At 36.3% G+C, this 17,604-nt stretch overlaps 1 protein-coding gene across 1 annotated transcript in view; it reads right to left on the bottom strand.

The window, feature by feature from the left end:
- The window catches only part of LRRC69 (leucine rich repeat containing 69), an 85,102-nt gene that overhangs the window by 37,395 nt on the left and 30,103 nt on the right, over positions 1-17,604 (bottom strand). The window contains 2 exon segments of the mRNA XM_077771319.1: positions 12,369-12,440; positions 14,961-15,156. Coding sequence (XP_077627445.1) covers positions 12,369-12,440; positions 14,961-15,156 — 268 coding nt within the window.

The following is a 17,604-nucleotide window of genomic DNA, read 5'->3' as shown; positions in this document are numbered from 1 at the left end:
TCTTGCCAGAATTTCCTAAAGGATAGCTGCACAGGTATTAACAAAAGAAAGAACTACTTTCTGAGCCTTGTTCCCTGACACTTCTGGATAGGTGTCTTCTTGATAAAGGTGATTTTCCTCTCTTCATTATGCTCTAGAATCTTTTTTTTTAATACTTTTTTTAATGTTTTTTATTTATTTCTGAGAAAGAGAGACAGAGAGAGCAGGGGAGGGTCAGAGAGAGGGGAAGACATAGAATCCAAAGCAGGCTCCAGGCTCTGAGCTGTCAGCACAGAGCCTGATGCGGGGGTCAAACCCACGAACCGTGAGATCATGACCTGAGCTGAAGTCGGACGCTTAACCGACTGAGCCACCCAGGCGTCACTATGTTCTAGAATCTTGAGTCTCCACTGTCACTAATCACTGTACCTATCTACCATTATATCTCCTCTGCACACCAGTGTAATTTTTTTGCATATGGGCAGTTAAAGGGGCAAAAAAAAAAAAAAATAGAGAGAGAAAGCTAACATTTATACATGAGTAATTTTCCATAAATATATTTGATCCTCACCGCATAAAAATCTTACGAATAGTAAGAAAAGTGACCCCTTTCCCTCCTACCCTCACTACTGATTATGAATAAAATGTTAAATACCCTGCAATTTAATATAGGGCATTTTGGAAGTCTCCTGGGATACCTACTCAGCCAGGGCTCAGGTTTTTATTTTTGCCTTGGTTTGTATTTTAATTTATTCTCAATTATCTTGTAAGGACTTTAGGTGATTTATAGTAGAAGACTTATAAATTGTGGGCAATAAAATTAGAACTCAAAGAATATAGAAAAAGATGGTGATTCTAAAATTGTAATCTGTCAGGGGTGCCTGCCTGACTCAATCAGTAGAGCATGTGACTCTTGATCTTGGGCTTGTGAGTTTGAGCCCCATGTTGGGTATAGAGATTATATAAAAATAAAATCTTTAAAAAGAAAACAAGCAAACAAACCATAATCTCTCAGTTCTGTTCTAAACTTCTTGGCACCCTAGGCAAAAAGAATTATTAGAGTTTTGTATAACTTTAATTATCTCTTAAAGTTAAAAAGCAAGTATAACTATAATAGCAAAGTAATGCAGCTGTTAAACAGATTTACCTTAGAGTTGTCTTGCAAGACTAAGGAACACAGAGTCCTCTAAAGAAAACAGAGCAGGAAAGCAATATATGAACAAGTAAATAAAGTGGAAGATGTAGGAAGTAGGGACAGATGGAGATAAATTCTCACTTCAAAGTCAGAGAAGACTCTTGGGACCCTCCCAATACTTGTGACTTATGGGCATCAGATGAAGAGTAGGGAAATCAAATGATGGCTATGATCAGGCCCTTCATTCATTCGAAAATTCATACTGAATGCTTACTATCTACCAAGGACTCCCCTGGGCAATAAGAATATAGCAATGAATAAACAGACAAGTATACTGCTGTCATGGGAATTTACATTCCCCTGGGCACAAAAGAATGGAGAGTAAAGACAGACAATAAGCAGGCAAACAAATAAACAAACAAATGTTTATAACAGTGGTACATACCATAAAGAAAATTTTTTTTTTAAATTGACGTCATAGAGTAATGAGATGACTACTTTGCTTGGGTATCCAGGGAAGGATTTTCTGAGAAGTTGATACCCACCCTGAGACCTATAATGATACAAAAGAGCCAGTCATGGGGAGATGAGGGAAGACTATTTTTCAGAAAGGCAGGAAATAAGGAGACCATAAATACTACTTAACCAGAGAACCAGATCTTGTATCTATGTATCAGGAAGATAATTTGACTGAGTCAAAGTTAGAGTACTTTGCTCTTTCACATTCTGATACCTAGAAATGAGCAGAGGTGAATGTTCATTAAAGAAAAGTAAATGTATTTGAAGATAAATAAGGTTTTCAGAATAAAGTCACACAAGTTTTCTTACTGTCTTAATGAAATCTATCAAAAACTTCCAAATCCAGTAATGGAAAATAAGGTAATTCAGACAAAATATCTCAAAAAACATAACTATATATTAGAAATCTTCAAGGCATCAAAGAACTAACATGACCAACAGGAAAAGCAAGACATGATCTAGGAGCAGATAGATATTGAAAGAAATGAGCCCCACATTTAAAACCACTTTTGCTCTCTGATATCAGAAAGAAATTTTCACATATGAATAAGGGTAAATAAAAAAATATCCACCCCACGTAGATAGCAGCCCAACTTTCCATATTCTAGGTAAGTCTTAAGCATTGAAACTAGACTAAAATGGTACCATATTATTATTTCCATTGTATTATAGTGATGCCATTATATCACTGTAAAAGCGGCCAAAGAAAGAAAACTTCATCAGGAAGTAATACCATCTGAGGCTTCAATCTATTTTCAAAACTAATTTTTGAAACACAATTTCCTGGATATAATCAAATACAACCAAGTATTATAATATCACACAGTTGTCATATCACTATGTTACGTACCTGAAACTAATGCAATATTAAATGTGTGTGTGTGTGTGTGTATACCTGGAGAGAGAGAATATTGATCCATATATACACATCATTAAGAACATGAGAGAAAAGATGGTACATTGAGTTAAATAGCGTCTCTATGGAGAACTCTAAGTGATAGAGATAAATTACACAAACAACAGAAATCAACCCAAAAGTACATCCCAATATTGGATTTGCATAACTTAGACATTAAAACAACTATATGTAACATTTTCCAGGAAATAAAAGCTAAACTTAAAATTTTTAGTAGACAGCTGAAAAATATGGAAAATAACATGGTAGATTTGAAAAAGAACCCACCAAAAATTGTGCCACTGAATAAAACGGAAATAACCTAATGGATGGGTTAAAGTACATTAGACACAACTGAAGAGTAAATTATTACATTGTAAATACACTGGGAAGAAATATCTAGAATTAAACACAGAGAGACAAAAGGAAAGAAAACAGAGGAGGGGAGGGGGAAAGGGTAAGACAAAAATAGACAAAGTGAGAAGCTGTGACATATAGGAAATCAGAGTTACCAGAGAAGAAGGAGGAGACAGAAGCAATATTGAAAAAGATAATAAAGAATTTTTCAAAAAACAATGAAAGATAGTAATTTACATACTTAAGAAGCCAAATAAATTCCAGGTGGGACAAATAAAATGAAGTTCACACCTAGACACACCATACTTGAAATGCAGAATATGAAAGACAATGAAAAAATGTTTAAAGCTGCCAGGAAAAGAAAAACAGATTACCCGAGGGGAGCAACAGCTACACTTTTCCCAGACTTCTCAGGGGCAACAATAGAAGCTAGAAGATGGTGGAAGTTTTGAAAGTAGTGAAATATAATACTGTCAATTTAAAATTCTATACCCAGTAAAAGTTATTTGTCAAGAATAAAGTTAAAAGAATGGTAGTTTAACTCAAACAAAAACTGGGAAACTGAACAAGTAGACTCCTTCTCAAAGAAGACTAAAAACTGTGATTTGAGCTGGAAACAAATACAGAATCCCAAAGGATTATGGGAGATATGGGAGGAGGGGGGAATGAACAACAAAAATGTGAAACATGCAGATAAATCTAAATGAATATTACCCGTGTAAAATAATAATAAAAACCTTTTAAAATAGAAAGTTATATTTAAAGTACAATTGCATTTATGTACTTATTTTTAAAGTTTTTCCATAGAAAGAGAGAGAGAGAGAGTGCACACACACTGGTAGGGGAAGGGCAGAGAGGGAAACAGAGAATCCCAATTGGCCTCCACACTCCATGCTGAGCCTGATGCAGGACTCAATCTCACAATCATGAGATCATGACCTGAGCCAAAATCAAGAGTCAGATCCTTAACTGACTGAGCCATGCAGGCACCCAAAATAGAATTTTATTTAATGTACAAAATTATAATACATCCAAAATATCTAAGAATGGAGGTCGATAAATAGATTTAAAGTATCCTAAAGTTTTTGCCCAAAGTTTTGCCTACTGTCTAAGAGTAGGATATAAGTATTAATAATACACTTTCATAAAGCAAGTAGGATTTTTTTTTTAATTTTAAGGTAGTAAATCAAAACAATAACAAAATTGTATACAAATTCTTTACAAAGAATTTTTTTAAATGGAATCATAAAAATCTCCAATCAGGGACATTGGGTGGTTCAGTAGGTTAAGCATCAGACTTAGACTCAGGTCATGATCTCACAATTCGTGAGTTTGAGTCTCGGGTCGGGCTCTGTGCTGACAGCTCAGAGCCTGGAGCCTGCTTCAAATTCTGTGTATCCTTCGCTCTGCCCCTCCCCTGTTCGTGCTCTCTTTCCTTCTCTCAAAGAATAAATAAATATTTTTAAAAATATTTTGATAAAAATAATATCCAATAATTTCAAAAAAAAGGTAAGGAAAGAGAGAAAAAGGAACACAGAGTTAGTGGAACAAATTACAAATATATAGGAAGATACTGACTTAGCCCCAAATAAATCGGCAACTACATTAAATTTAGATGAACTAAATGCTGCAATTTAAAGGCAAAGATTATCATATTGGGCTTTTAAAAATAAAGAGTCATATGCTATTTATAAGAAATGTATCTAAAACCTAAGGATATAGAAAGGCTGAAAGCAAGGAATTAAAACAGATATAACTTGCAAACATGAATCAAAGTAGATGTAGCTGATAAAGCCACATTAATATAAGAAAATGCAACTTTAAAGCATAAAGCTTATTAGCCATAATTCAGAATGCATACCCATGGAGCCAAGACATCAAAATTTTAAGAAGCACCACTAATGATTCCCATGCACTCTAACATGTATATGATAAGGATATATTTTCTAAGGATTATGATCTGGAAGCCATAGAGGAATAAGTAGCAAATTCATTAAACCAGGGTTTCCAAATCAAGACACCGACATTTTAGACCAGGTAGTACTTTGTTCCAGGGGATCGCCCTGTATATGATAGAATGTTTAGCAGGATCTCTGGCCTCTACCCACTAGATGCTAATAGAACCACCACAGTTCCTCAGTTGTGACAACCAAAAACATCTCCAGATATTGCCAAATGTCCCTGAAGGGCAAAATCCTCTCTGGTTGAAAATTACTGCCTTCGACCAACTTTTTGGTTACTCATTCTCACAAATAAGTTTTGATCTTTTGGGCAAAATAAAACAGATATGTTTGTTAGGTAAAGTCCATATCTACCCAACCCATCCATCTATCCATTTATCAAGTATTTACTGGGCATCTAATTTGCATTAGAGGCATTGTTCTAGGTGTTGGGAATCCATTAGTGAAAAGACACAAAAATCCCTGCTTTCATTTGGGAGATAGGGGGTGAGGAAAAAGTCATCATCTAAATAAAAATCAATGCTTAAATAGGCTGCATTACTAAATTTCAATCAAGGCCTGTCTTTAAAATTTTTCTCATTTTTTATTACCCCTTGAAAAGTACTAACCCTCATTTTGAAATCATTTAAACTCAGCTTTTATCACAAGGCAGAAAAAAATACTACCTCTGACTCTGACTCTATGAGCAAATAACCCTATGCTCCCTTTCCCTCAACACATAAAGTGAGTGTTACTTAAATTGCGGGGTCTCCATTTTGAAGATAAAACAGCATCCCTTTTGTCTCCTCAATGTCTTTAGCTACTTGGCTAGAACAATAAAATTTCCAAGAGTAACCAGTGAGAGTTAAACCTTGTCAACCAGCACCCCTCCATGTGGAACGGGATACTCTGTAGCACTTACAGGCATCCAAGAACAGCCTGTCTCGAGTTCTGATACAAGCACATACAGAAGTATAAAGGCAGAACTCAAGTTATTTACTTTAGCTAAGCAGGGAATATCAGTTATACCTGTAACTTAATTGAGCCCTCAATTTTTTGAGCCAGAGTTTTCACAAAATCCTCACTGCTTCCAGGGCAATATTTTATGAATTTTCTCTAAGCTTTTCATTTCAAAAAGTCTATCTCATGAAATTTTAGAATCAGAATGGTGAAAGAAGCAATCATATATAATTTGACACCCTTCTCGTTGCCTCCCCCCATATAAGAAAGAGCAGAAAACATGATCTCATTCTCATAAAAGTAGTGACAGGCAAGGCATTTAGTCAAGTTTTGGAACTCACTAATTCTCTATTAGCTAAGCTTACATCACTTATATAAAACCACAGAGGCCACAAGGGGTTTTCATTAGGCAAGCACTGGCCCATATCCCATTTTTTTAAAGGTCACTAAATGTTGTTTTAAATGTATATCTCCTAATAAACTGAACCACTGCAGGCAGCACCAACAACCAAAGAAAATATACTATTTTCACATTAAGGTCGAATTTTAGAGAGGATTTAGTGAGCGTCAAGGACAGGTTGTAGCTTTCCTTAATATTCAACAGAGACAGAAAATAAACTATAGATACGGCAACAAGAACAAAGTCGATCTCTAATGTTGCTATTCAAGAGACAGAAAAGCAAAGAGGACGAGCAGATGACTAGAATTTCTCACGGGTTACTGGAACAAGGTGGATACCTCAGACCAAAACACTAGATGGTGGAGACATTTGGAGGTGTCCTTTTTTTTTTATTTTTTATATAGTTTATTTACTTTTGAGACAGAGAGAACAGAACATGAGTGGGGGAGGGTCAGAGAGAGAGGAAGATACAGAATCCGAAACAGGCTCCAGGCTCCCAGCTAGCTGTCAGCACAGAGCCCGACGCTGGGCTCGAACCCACGAACCGCGAGATAAACACAGCTGCATGGATATTTCCTGCCTATCAGTTTTAAACTTTTAGGCTATTTTCTAATCATCTTGCAACAGAGTTTCAAAAGTTTGGATAGAAGTAAACATCACGATTTCATTTTCCCAAGCATCTCCTTTCCCAGGATTGCACAGCACTTTCGGCCACTCAAGGACATTTTTGGTCATGGACATTTTGAAATTTTATAGAACCATTCTCCAGGTGTTCGGTAAGTTTCACAGCAATATTTCTCTTTATCCAAAGCTAAATGGCCTCTTTATGTTTAGTCCACATATTTGTATGCAGTTGCTCCTATACAGAAATCATTCTACGGAAGGCAGGTGGTCTCATTGTAAATGATGAGAGTCGTTCAAAAATAACATGGCTTTCTTCACTTGACTTTGAATTAAGCACAGAAAAGTAGGGGCATCTGGGTGGCTCAGTTGGTTAAGCGTCTGACTTCTGCTCTTGTCATGATCTCATTGTTTGTGGGTTCGAGCCCCACGTCGGGCTCTGTGAAGACAGCCAGCTCAGAGCCTGGGGCCTGTTTCAGATCCTGTGTGTGTATGTGTCTCTCTCTCTCTGACCCTCCCCTGCTCATGCTGTCTCTCTCTCTCTCAGAAATAAATAAAAAACATTTAAAAATTTTTTTAAAAAGAAAAGTAAAATAAAAGACGCTGGGAGCATTTGTGAACTATTTAGGCTTTATGGATTAAACCAATGTGAGGCTGAAGTGACACTAAGTCAGGATCTGTGCCGTGCTAGATGTAAGGCAAGTATCTGGCACCAAGGACACCATAGCAAGATATGCTGAGACTGGCATGGGTCAAAATCAATCAGCATTGGCTATAAATAGAGAAACTTTTTTTTTTTGAGAGAGAGAGAGAGAGCTGGGGAGGGCAGAGAGAGAATCCCAAGCAGGCTCCAGGCTCAGCATGGCACCTGATGTGAGAGCTCCATCAGGGACCTCCATCATGACCTGACCCAAAATCAAGAGCAGGACGCTTAACCGACTGAGCCACCCAGACACCCCCAGAGATACCATTTTAAGCTAAAAGTATTCGAGGAAAGAAAAGACATCAGGATAAGTAAGAGGCAACAATTTGAGAAAAGGGTTTAAAAAAAAAGGGAGTTCAGCAATGGGGGGTCCTATTTTTAGAATAATCTGGTGTGACGATCAGAAAGCAAGTGAGCCAAGAGATAGGGTGTGAAAGGATGAGACAGAAATAAACAGAATCACAGGTGAGGTACCAGGGAAAGAAGGACTGCCTTCAGGGAAATTATCTGTGGGTTCTGTTTTAGTGTTTAACCAAGGTAGGTCAGAAGACTATAAATGGGTCTACAGAGGAAAATAACTTGGAACAGCTATTTGTGTAAAGAACACATGGAGAACAAGAAGCAAAGTAAACTGCTAATAAACTGTATTCCCCTAGTATACCTGCGCATACAGATCAGCCAAAACCCTACTATTTGCAATAGTTAAAATTATTCAGGTGTGGGTAGGGATGCCTAGGCGGCTCAGTAGGCTAAGTGTCTGATTTCAGCTCTGGTCATGAGTTTGAGCCCCACATCGAGCTCTGTGCTGACAGCTTTGGTTTCTGTGCCTCCCTCTCTCCCTGCCCCTGCCCTGCTTGGTGAGCACTTGTGTGTGCGCGCTCTCTCTCTCTCTCTCTCTCTCAAAAGTAAACATTAATTTTTTGAAATTAATAAGCAAATAAAATAAAGGCTTGCAAAAATGTCTCTTTATTTGGGATGGATTCAGTGGCATGTAGCTCAGACCAAACTTTAAAATAAAAAGAAATTAACATTTACTATCTATCATGTGCCAAGCACTAGTAAAAGATTTATATGAATTATCTCATTTAATCATTTACTCTTTCTATATTTGCTGCACACCAAGTTCTGTGTCAGCTCCTTTCCCAACAATGTTGTAAGTGTTATTAATATCCCCAACTTCCATAGGGGAAAAAAAAACGTAACACAAAGCAGCTGAGTTATGTGCTCAAGGTCACACAACTGGTAAACTGCTAATTTAGGCATACTTAATTTCTGTTTAGGAATGGTGGATTCGAATAGTCTCTTTGCCATTCAGATGATTTGTGTTTCTGGGAAAGTTACTTCCATTTTTTTCTCCTATGTTTCTCATACTGTGAAAGGGGAAAGTGTTTGCACTGTTCTCAAATGTTCTCAAATTTGATTTATGATGACTGAAGAATTCTTGAAGGAAAAAAAGGGGGCACTGATAAACTGGAATAGGTGCTATAACTATTATCCATCCCATAAATAGTCCAAGCATATTTTTCTCATGACAACACCGCTGTATGAGGCTCTTTCTCCTTGTATTTTTTTTCTTATAAAAACACTGTATGTCTACAGACTTTAGGGATATACAAATACTCAAGATTCTTAACTCTACCACAGAATCTGTTTATGGAGACCACAGCTTCAAATGAATGTTAATATGATGAATTTGAAACTGAAAGCAATCAGCCACTGTGGAAAATGTAGCATTGGCTATGGTTTACATCTTTTAAGGCATATTTGTTCAATGTCTATGCTCAGCAAAGCACCTTCCCATAAATTTCATATTTATATGTGTCCTTGTTAATATTTTAGCCTCACTTCCAAATACAACCACCGGATGTAAATAGGAAACTTTATAAAGACAAACCTCAGAAACAATTAAAAGTTACATCATGATGATGTGACCAAACTCTCTCCAAAAATAAAATTTAGTGTTTAAAGTCACGTGCTAATAATCTCTTCGATATGTAGGTTGGCTGATGAATAAACATTTAGGAAGTTATATCAATGGCATACATGCTCCAAATACATCCATGGAGTAGCTGAAGAGAGGTAAGTAACATACAAAACTCAGCTTCCAACTTTATAGGCATTCCTTGTGTTTTCCAGAATATATAACACTGGCATGTTCCTTGAGTATCATTTTAATTGAGGGCACAGGGAAACTCTCAGACCCCAAAGTCCCAGCGAGACGAAAGAAATGTCTCATTTATTTGTGTAGCATAACAGAGACTGCCCTGCCTGTCACTCCTGCGACAAAGAATTTATTCCTCAGAATTTTTCTTTTTTTTTTTTTTTCCCTCAGAGCCAGCATTCTAATATGTGAAAAGCCCTGGGCTTGTAGCTGAAAATCTGGAGTGCAAGTTCAAACTCTCACACTGCTCTATACTTCAGGCCAGTGGTCCTCCAGGTGTGGTCTCCAGACTTTCATCAATATTACCTGAGAACCTATCAGGAATGAAAATTATTGGGCTCCCCAACCTACTGAATCAGAAACTCGACAGGTATGGCCCAGCCCTCTGCCTTTTCACAAGTCACCCAGGGACTCTGATGCCCTCTCAAGTCTAAGGGCAACTGGGGAAGGCAAATTACTTCTCTGGAGTCTCAGTGCTGAACAGGAAAAATAATACCAGATGTGTCTTCTTCCATGAGCTATTCAATATCAAATTGTTACAAATATCTGATAACATACAAAACTGCTTTGCAAATCTGCAAATTACTAACAATTGCAAAGAACTGTTTTAGAAATATAAGTTTTAGCACCACTTCTCAGTCTGAAAAGTACAGTCATGATAGTTCAGGCAGTTAGAACACTAACAGAGGATTCTGATCAAGAGTGTTACAGAAGTGTGAAGTTTTCTGTTAAGTCTACAAATATTTTATAGATGATATTTTATTACAAACTGCACATCACAGACAAATGTCATGATGTGATGCCCCCTGGTGATAATCATTAAAACTTTTTCTCAGTTTTATCAGGTAAACTTTTTCTTCAAGTAAATGCGGTTTAAAAAATAACTGGGCTCTTAAGGGAGAGAGGAGCTGGAGAAAGATCACTGACTAAAAGATTTTTTTTAATTTTAAAATATTTCTTTCAAGGGAACTAAAATACTCAGTAATTTAATTAGCTTACAGTCTAACGGCAAGACAGACTTGGAAAAAATTACTCTACTATGTGGTACAAACTGTAATGGAACCATTGAAGAGATGGCATCAGAAGTCTACTTTGGAAAACAGGGAAGGCATCACAGGAAAGAAAGAGAGTTGACCTAAGACTCGCAGGATGATAAAACTTGGTAACATTTACCCGGTCCATATTAACAACATCTTGTTGTTATTTTTGAAAAACAACTGTGTATTTTTGAAAGACAGTTTGGCGATTCCTACAGAGGGCACTTGTGAGGAGCACCTGGTGTTGTATGGAGGTGTTAAATCACTACACTGTACACCTGAAATTAATGTTACACTGTTAACTAACTGGAATTTAAACAAAATCTTTTTAAAAAAGGAGTAAACATGTAATTACCATACGATTCAGCAATTCTACTTCTAGGTATATATCCAAAAGAAATGAAAATAGAAAATCAAATATATATTTGTATGTTTATGCTCATAGCAGCATTATTCTCAATAGCTAAAAGGTGAAGCAACACAACCATCCACTGATAGATGAATAAATACACAAGATGTCATATATTACACATTTGATGGAATATTGTTCAGCCTTAAAAAAGGAAGGAAAATCTGACAAAGGCTATAACAGAGATGAAGTCTGAAGACATGTTAAGAGTGAAATACGGTCACAAGAGGACGAATTATGATACGTTCATATGATGCATATTGTTCTTAAATGAGGTTCCCAGAGTTGTCAAATATGTAGAGACAGAAAGTAGAATGGCGGCCGCCAGGGGGTGAGGGAGGCGGGGCTGGGGAGGCTGTGTGTAAGGGGAACGCAGTTTTAGTTGGAGGTGATAAAAACACTTCTGGAGGTAGATGCTGATGGTTATACAACTGCCAGGGAACTGTGTACTTAAAAATGGGTAAAGTGATAAATTTTATGTTAATGTATAATTTTACACAACAGAAACTACATTTTTTTCTAAAATAGACTTTATACTCATTTTTCATACTTGACTCACCTTCACTACAAAAGAAAATTGCTCTAAGGGTAAAAAGCATTGAAATCTCAATTTGGATTTGATCAATGAGAATAAGTATTAAATAGATCAAAAACTATTTATTGTATACCTTCTGGATTGATGGGCTTCTAACCATTACCTTGCATGCAGAATTACACTTGCTCAGATGGAAAATGTGATCTGAAAAACTGCCATTTCTTTCCCAAAATTCAAAAATTGCCAAGACCAACTAATTCTCCGTTCTTTGAAATACAGGAAAGTCAAAATTCATTTACAAATAGGAAAAATGCATTTTTCATTATTTATGGCTCGAAAATAACTAACAAAAGTGTCATCATGGGTTAATTATAAGGGATAACAATTTATGTCTTGGAAAGTCATATTTTCAAAAAGTGTGAGATGACTAAAAGCAGTATATATAATAACAAAAATACTTAACCATAACTAATATAGTAAAATATTTATGATAACAATCAGAGTTCACTTAGTTCAAACAATTTCAGTACGCAGAGAACACAGAGGAAGGAATGGGAGAGAACAGGTTTTGAAATTCTAGAACAAAGCAAATCTTTGAGTCATTTGTATAATCCAAGGTTCCAATTACTACAGGTTTTACGACTGTGCATATTTCTCTAATCTCAATAGCATAAACGAAGTCATGTTTCAGTTATAATAGAAGTAGGCTCTACTTACTCCTGATGGAAATGTCCGAATAATATTTCCAGCTATGTCTAGGATTCTTAGGTTTTTAAGACCACAAACTCCCTGTGTCAGAAAATAAGAAAGAGAGATATTTAAAAATCTAATATGTAGAATCATAAATATTTCTTCTAAATTCTAACTTGATGTGATTGACCATCCTTCCTAATTACCTGCTCAGTTTTTCAGTACACCCTCCCTAAGGAGTGACTGTGTCCTGGGGTGCCAGATTCTCTAAGGTCTCCATTTCCTCTGACCATTCCAGGATAACATAACATGGTGGCCAAGAGTTAGACTATCTGTAGGCTTAGATCTCACCTCTAACACTATGTAATTAGAGGCAAATGTCTCAACCTTTTTGTACTTCATTTTCTCCATTTGTAAAATGAAAGTGATAATGGAAGCCCTTACTTTGATACGGTTGTTGAATGGATTAAATAAGTTGCTAATCAGAAAGTGCTTACTGAAAGGCCTTATAGTGAGAACTCAGTAGACATTACTAAAATTAAAATAGAAAGAACCTTAGAGAAACAGATGTAAAAGGAATCAACAATTCCAAAGGCATTTATTTCACGTATACCTTTTGCTTAGCTCTGTGCTAACTAAACCCTTTCCTCATAAATAAATAAATATATAAAACCTGTTAGTGTCTCTATCTACATATCCAGTGTGACTGAATGGGCATACACATTCACACACATGTACAGACATACACATAATTTATAATGTACCAGAAAATGATTTATAATTTTTTCATTATCAAAACAAATGAATATTTTCTATAATGCTTTATCATGTATAATGCAGACTGAAAAGCACAATGAAAGACTGAATCATATTAAATGTACAAGGACATAAACAATCATAGGCATTCGTTACATAATAACTTAGGACAGGACTTACTAGCATTTACAATTTTAAAGTCCAAACTCCTCAGGATTTTTTTAAGAACTGTAGTAAGAGTAATGATGAGAAGTACAAACTTTTAAGTCAGACAGACATGGATTTAAGCCCCTTCTCTGACCTTTACAAACTGTGTTTAAGTCACATAACCTCTGTTCCTTATTTTAGAGTGCTCTTCTTAAGAACACTTAATGTTAATGTATAATTAACAATTATACATTCTTCTTAAGAGCAACATACCATAGTTATTAACACTAAATAATATAACACTTCATGACAATGATCCTGTTACTACTGTGATTATTCTCCCCTCAAATAAAGGAGTTATACTTTTAATAGATTTACTTAGTAATTTCAAGAAATATTCTTACTTAGTTACAAAAGTTAGGATTCTTAAGGAATTTAAGAAAACATTTATTAAATTTTTTTAAGTTTATTTATTCACTTTAAGAGACATAAAGAGAGCATGAGTGGGGGAAGGGCAGAGAGAGAGGGAGAGAGAGAAGCCCAAGCAGGCTCTGCACTGCCAGCACCGAACCTGACACGGGGCTTGAACTCATGAAACCACAAGATCATGACCTGAGCTGAAATCAAGAGTCAGATGCTTAACCAAGTGAGCCACCCAGGCACCCCGAGAATAAAATTTTTGAAAAATACTTATTTACAGCCTACGCCTTGCTATATTTTCGCATATCACGTTACAGTGTGCACAGAAGTTTTAAAGGGAATGTTATCCTCTTGAGAGAAAAATGAAACAGTAGGAATGGATCTACTTTTTGTGTTCCTCAATTTACTATATGACATGCATTCCCGTCTATCAAGTTCATTTTAATTTGCATAGGGAAGCAAAGTAAACCCACTGACAGGTTCCCAGCAAGAAACAGTACTCTCAAACTGGGAAATTTGAGGAGTTTAATAAAGCCAGCATATATAAAAGTTTGACAAGGTTCCAACAGAGTTCCCCCAAACAGCGGGTAGTTCTTCACTGCCACAGGCCTGAAGAGCCAAGGGGAGGTAGTAACGGTCCCCATGATGATCACCTAATATTAACTACGGTCTTCCAGAAAAGTGTGCAGGCAACTTACAACATCCTATCAGGAAGAGTACCAGGGGAATACCATCTGGAACTCACTCTCCTCCTGCCCTCATCCAAGAGGAAGTCAGAGGACAAGGACCTTCCTGATGCCCATGCAGGTCAGTCTCCTAGGCCCAGAACAGGTTGGAAAAGGATGAAGTGTAGCCATGTAGGAAAAATGGAAAATAGATAGCACATCTTCCAAAACCAAAGTGCACTTACATATTATGCCATACACAAGGTTGCCAGATAAAATACAAGAAGTCCACTTAAATATAAATTTCAGAGAACAATTTTGTTTAGTATAAGTATGCCCCCATGCAATATTTGGAACACATTTATACTAAAATAATTATTCATTCCTTATCTGAAATTCAAATTTAAGTGAGCATCCAGTATTTTGTTTATTAAATTTGGCATACCTACTATGTGGAATAATTCAAGCTATTACCCTCCTATGTCATAGGGCTTTAGGAACTATGTCTAATTGAAGGGAAAGCAAATATTTGATGGCTTATATTCAGATGTTCAAATCTATTCCATAACCACTCCCTATCATGTTACAATGAATTCTTACCCAAGAAAATTTGGTTCCATGTTTTGCTTACCTTTGGCAGAACTTCAATGTTGTTCCTGACCAGAAGAAACTTCTGGAGCTTCCTCAAGAACTTAATCTCTTCAGGTATGCAACTGAGCTGATTGTAGTTAAGGTGAAGTTCAAAAAGATTCTTAAGAAAACAAAGTTCTTTAGGAATGCTGGCTAGCTGATTATGATTTATACTCAAATATTTAAGGCTTTTTAATCTAAAAAAAAGGATATGAATGACATTCATGAGAATAAGAAAGTTAGTTGGGCGTATCACTTATCAGAAGTCATGTGTCAATTCATTTTTTTTTTGTTGCTCACCTGAGCCTTACTTTAGTCACAGGTTCACAACTATTATAAATACTTTGAGTATAAAAAAATTTTTAACTATTTTTAAATATTTTTATTTCTAGGAGCTAGAAAGAGAGAGACAGCGTGAGCAGGGGAGGGTCAGAGAGAGAGGGAGACACAGACTCTGAAATAGGCTCCAGGCTCTGAGCTGGCAGTCATCACAGAGCCCAACGCGGGGCTTGAACCCACGAACCGCGAGATCATGACCTAAGAGAAAGTCAGACACTTAACCGACTAAGCCACCCAGGCGCCCCCAAAATTTTTAACTTTTAAAGCTATTTTATAATCAGATAGCTTGTGTTAAAAGTATTTTTTTAGTGCTTATTTATGAGAGAGTGCGAGCAGGGGAGAAGCAGGGGATTGGGGGTGCAGAGGATCTGAAGCAAGCTCTGCGCTGACAGCAGAGAGCCTGATGCAGGGCTCAAACTCATAAACCTTGAGATCATGACCTGAATGGAAACCTGACACTCCACTGAAAGAGACATGAAGGCACCCCTCATGTTAAAAGTATTTTATGTAATCAAAGCCTAGATTTAAAAAAGAGAAAACTCTATTTTCATTCTTTGTATATATATATATATAATGGCTATAAGGAAGAGGAAGCCAGAGGACAAAGGAAGACATACATATACACAAATATACATAATATTTACATGGATATAAATGGATAGAGGTATAGATATCAATATAGGTACAGATTAAATATCCTGCATCAAACAGATATAAGAACTCCTAGTTGCTATGAAAGATGCAAAGATGAATCAACCACACATTCTGCCTTCACATATATCATGGTCTAGAAGGAGATATTAGATAGAGCCATAAAATGAAGATAGAAAATGCCATCAGACCTGGAGACAGGGATTAAGGAAATTTTAGTTTCTAATTGCAGGTATGGTATGTGAGGTATATCACAAGCATTTTGGAAGAATAAACATTTTGAACTTGGCTTTGAATAACAGAACTTGGAAAATCAGGGCAATAGGGGGCACAATAAGCTGAGAAAATATTAATATTTTGAATAAAGGAGAAAGACATTAGTAATGTTGGGCACCAACTATGCACCTATGCATTAAATTTAATCATCAGTACAACCCTAAGATTTGAATTATTACCCTTAATTTAGAAATGAGGAAAATAAAGGCAGTAAATAACTTGACCAAATTACTCACCCAGTAGACAACAGTGTCAAGATTTAAATGCAGATGTGCCTGCTTGCAAAACTAAGAATGAAAATATATAACAATCTCAAGGACAAATGTGTTGACATTAAAGTAATAACAGAATGAGATGATGTTTTTTAGACTATTAAAAAGGGGGGTCTACGGGTAAGGAAGTCATCAGTACAGGTGAAGGGGACTAGAGGAAAACTATAAACTTGACAATGGAAGCCATGTGAATAGATGAGAATGACAAGAAAAACAACAAAAAGGGCAGGAGAGAAGCCAGTAGGAAAGATTCTTGAGAAATGTGAACTTCTGACAAACAAACCGTGAACAAAGAAACAGGAGATGAATCAGATTAACAAGGAATTTAAAGGTATGGGAGGAGAGTATTTCAAATTAAAGAGATGATCAACACTTTAAATGTTAAAGATAGGAGGGGTGTCTGGGTGGCCCAGTTGGTTGAGTATCCAACTTTGGCTCAGGTCATGATCTCACAGCTCATGGGTTCGATACCCATATGGGGCTCTGTGCTGACAGCTCAGAGCCTAGAGTCTGCTTCAGATTCTGTGTCTCCCTCTCTCTCTTTCTCTGTACCTCCCCTGCTTGGGCGCTATCTTTCTCTCTCAAATATAAATAAACATTTTTTTTAAATGTTTGTAATGTTAAAGAGGAAAAACAAACAAACCTACTGGAACCAAAAGCAGGGTCATAGACTACAAAGTCACTATTGAAAACTCTATTGGATTTCTACACTGTAAACACAAACAATTGGAAAATAATAGTTCTAAAAACTCCATTTACAGTAACATCAAAGAAAGAAAACAGCTGTAAAATATTTAGGAATACATGTAACAAAGGATATGAGAGACTTCTATACTAACAACTGTAAATCATGATAGCAAATTTCAGAGAGCTCTAAAGAAAAGTAGATATATCTTCTTCATTTATAAAAAGAAATGAATTGCTAAGATACCAATTCTCCCCCAAATCAATCTACGGTTCAACTCAGCCAAATAAAAATCTTAACAGTTTCTTTCTGTAAAATTTGACACTCAATTTTAAAATTTATATGGATATTCAAAGTACCTAGCGTGGCCAAAAACTATTATAAAAAAGACAAAGTCAAGAGGCGCCTGGTGGCTTAGTCAG

Source organism: Crocuta crocuta, unplaced genomic scaffold (assembly GCF_008692635.1).
Source record: "Crocuta crocuta isolate KB4526 unplaced genomic scaffold, BGI_CrCroc_1.0 scaffold235, whole genome shotgun sequence".
NCBI lineage: Eukaryota > Metazoa > Chordata > Mammalia > Carnivora > Hyaenidae > Crocuta > Crocuta crocuta.
This window is presented reverse-complemented; position numbering and strand designations above follow the sequence as displayed.